Raw genomic sequence first — 2,012 nt, 5'->3', positions numbered from 1 at the left:
AGAGAAGCTGTGAAGATATAATAGAACAAAAGGAGGCATCAGATTCTGAGGTCATGGGACATTCTAGAGAAACCATGGGAGTAGAATAGGAAGGTATTTATGGTCTTGATCCTTACTGTTCTGCATTCACTACTGGTCTGGTTGTAATTTAACCTGTTTGACTCAGTGTTTTGGAGAAAGTGGTATTAAGAGAATACTTGATCAGAGTGGACAACAGAAGAATTATCTTTTTCCTTATAATTTATTTTTGCCATGTGTTTAATGATAGAAATATTAGGATGCCTTTTATCAATAATGCTGTCTAGAATATTTATATACTACCTTCACTTTTCTTACCTTCATCCATTTGCCTAGTCGCTCAAAAATCTGCAAATCCATGTTTTGCTTTAACACTTGAGCTGCTGAAGTAAATCACATATCAGTAACTTTAGATGGCAGGATTAAATATACTGAATGTTCTCTGATCATGTGATTAACCTAAAATCTCCTTAAATGAACACACAACAAAGTCAATTTGCCTTATAGTGTTAAAGGAAATTACTCTGGATTTTTATAGGACTGACCAACTTTATAACTAAATGACCAGAAATATGTGATTTCTACCCTGTCCTATTTCATTGTTGAGTTTTATAATTATTTTTTAGTTTCATTAAACTTTTCTTATTATGCTAACTTCTGTTGTTTTTTTCCATTTTCTGGAATTGCTTAACCCAGTTGTTCCTTATGAGATCACGGTCTACACCAGTGACATCTTCGGAGCTGGCACAGATGCAGATGTCTTCATTGTTCTCTATGGAACTGATGGGATCTGCACTCAGCAAAAATCCCTGTGCCTCAACAAGAGGGAGCAAAGGATGTATTTTGAAAGGAACTCAGTGAATCAGTTCATTGTGGAGGTAAGATCAAAGATGCTCAGTCTCATCTTAGGTTTTCTTAAGAGCATTAAGAAGAGAAAATGGAGTGAAGTGGGAACTTCTCTTTTTGGGAAAATTTCAGCTCTTTCACTTGAAGAATGCGCGTCAAAACTCTGATTTCCAACAGACTTACTGTGTATTGGATCACATATTTTCTTACTGACCTCCAGGGAGTAACAACTCTTAGGTGTCCCTGTGGCCTAACGCCATGTAAAGGCTGGTGCAGTTTTATAATGGAGCTGATTTGTACCAATACATGGATATGAAGGCTTGTCCTTCCAGGTAAAGTTGAAAGCCTCTTTAGGATGTCTTTATATCTTCCATTTCCTAGACCATGCTTGGTAAAGAAAAGGCATCAGCATCAGTGCATGCTGGATATAATACATGCACTTCTTCCCATCATTCTTATTTGCTTGAAGATTTACTGTCTCTTGTAGTTTGCAATGCTTCAAAGCATAATGCTTTTTTTCCCCCCGTGTCCTCAGACAGAGAGACCATTATTTCACTGCAGACAATGTGATTTTTGAATACCCAGGTCTAACCTTTTGAAAGATCTTACCAAGTATTTCCTGCAGTGTTTACACAACTGTATACAAAGAGTAAACCAGTGCACATCAATGAGTGAGTTCATTTACATTCACAGTACTAAGCAATTCCTATTCATAACAGTGCTGATGATTTGTGAAAGGCAAAAATACAGACAGTCCTGCTCTGGCTTACCCTTTTGATACTGCTTGGTACTGCTTCATGCCCTTCCCTTCCCTTCCTGGCTGCAACACCAACACACTTCATAGAGGACCTTACACCCTCTGTCTGTTTTGAGTTTAGTTTGGGTTTGTAATTGAAAGGATATCTTAAACCAAATTTTTTTACAAGTTGAAATGGTTCCAACCTATGTTCGTGTTATATGTCATGAATCATAAAATAAATCCCCAGTGTGATTCCTTAAAAACAAAGAATAAGACTTTTTTTATTGAGTTTTCACACTATTTTCCATAATAGAGGTTGCATTAATCCACAGGTATAAATCTTAAACTGACTGTTATGTTTATATCTTTATTTCATGATATTTATTTCAGGTTTGCTGGAATCTGAAAC

At 36.3% G+C, this 2,012-nt stretch overlaps 1 protein-coding gene across 1 annotated transcript in view; it reads left to right on the top strand.

Annotated features, from left to right (window-relative positions):
* Positions 1–896, top strand: part of LOC103798124 (lipoxygenase homology domain-containing protein 1-like) — a gene marked incomplete at both ends in the record, with an annotated part of 45,143 nt that extends 44,247 nt beyond the window's left edge. Inside the window, one exon of the mRNA XM_009070367.1 lies at positions 715–896. Within this exon, the coding sequence (XP_009068615.1) occupies positions 715–896 (182 nt within the window). The remainder of the gene's footprint in view (positions 1–714) is intronic.
* Between the last annotated feature and the right edge of the window lie 1,116 nt (positions 897–2,012).

Source organism: Acanthisitta chloris, unplaced genomic scaffold (genome assembly GCF_000695815.1).
Source record: "Acanthisitta chloris isolate BGI_N310 unplaced genomic scaffold, ASM69581v1 scaffold752, whole genome shotgun sequence".
NCBI classification, from domain to species: domain Eukaryota; kingdom Metazoa; phylum Chordata; class Aves; order Passeriformes; family Acanthisittidae; genus Acanthisitta; species Acanthisitta chloris.
This window is presented reverse-complemented; position numbering and strand designations above follow the sequence as displayed.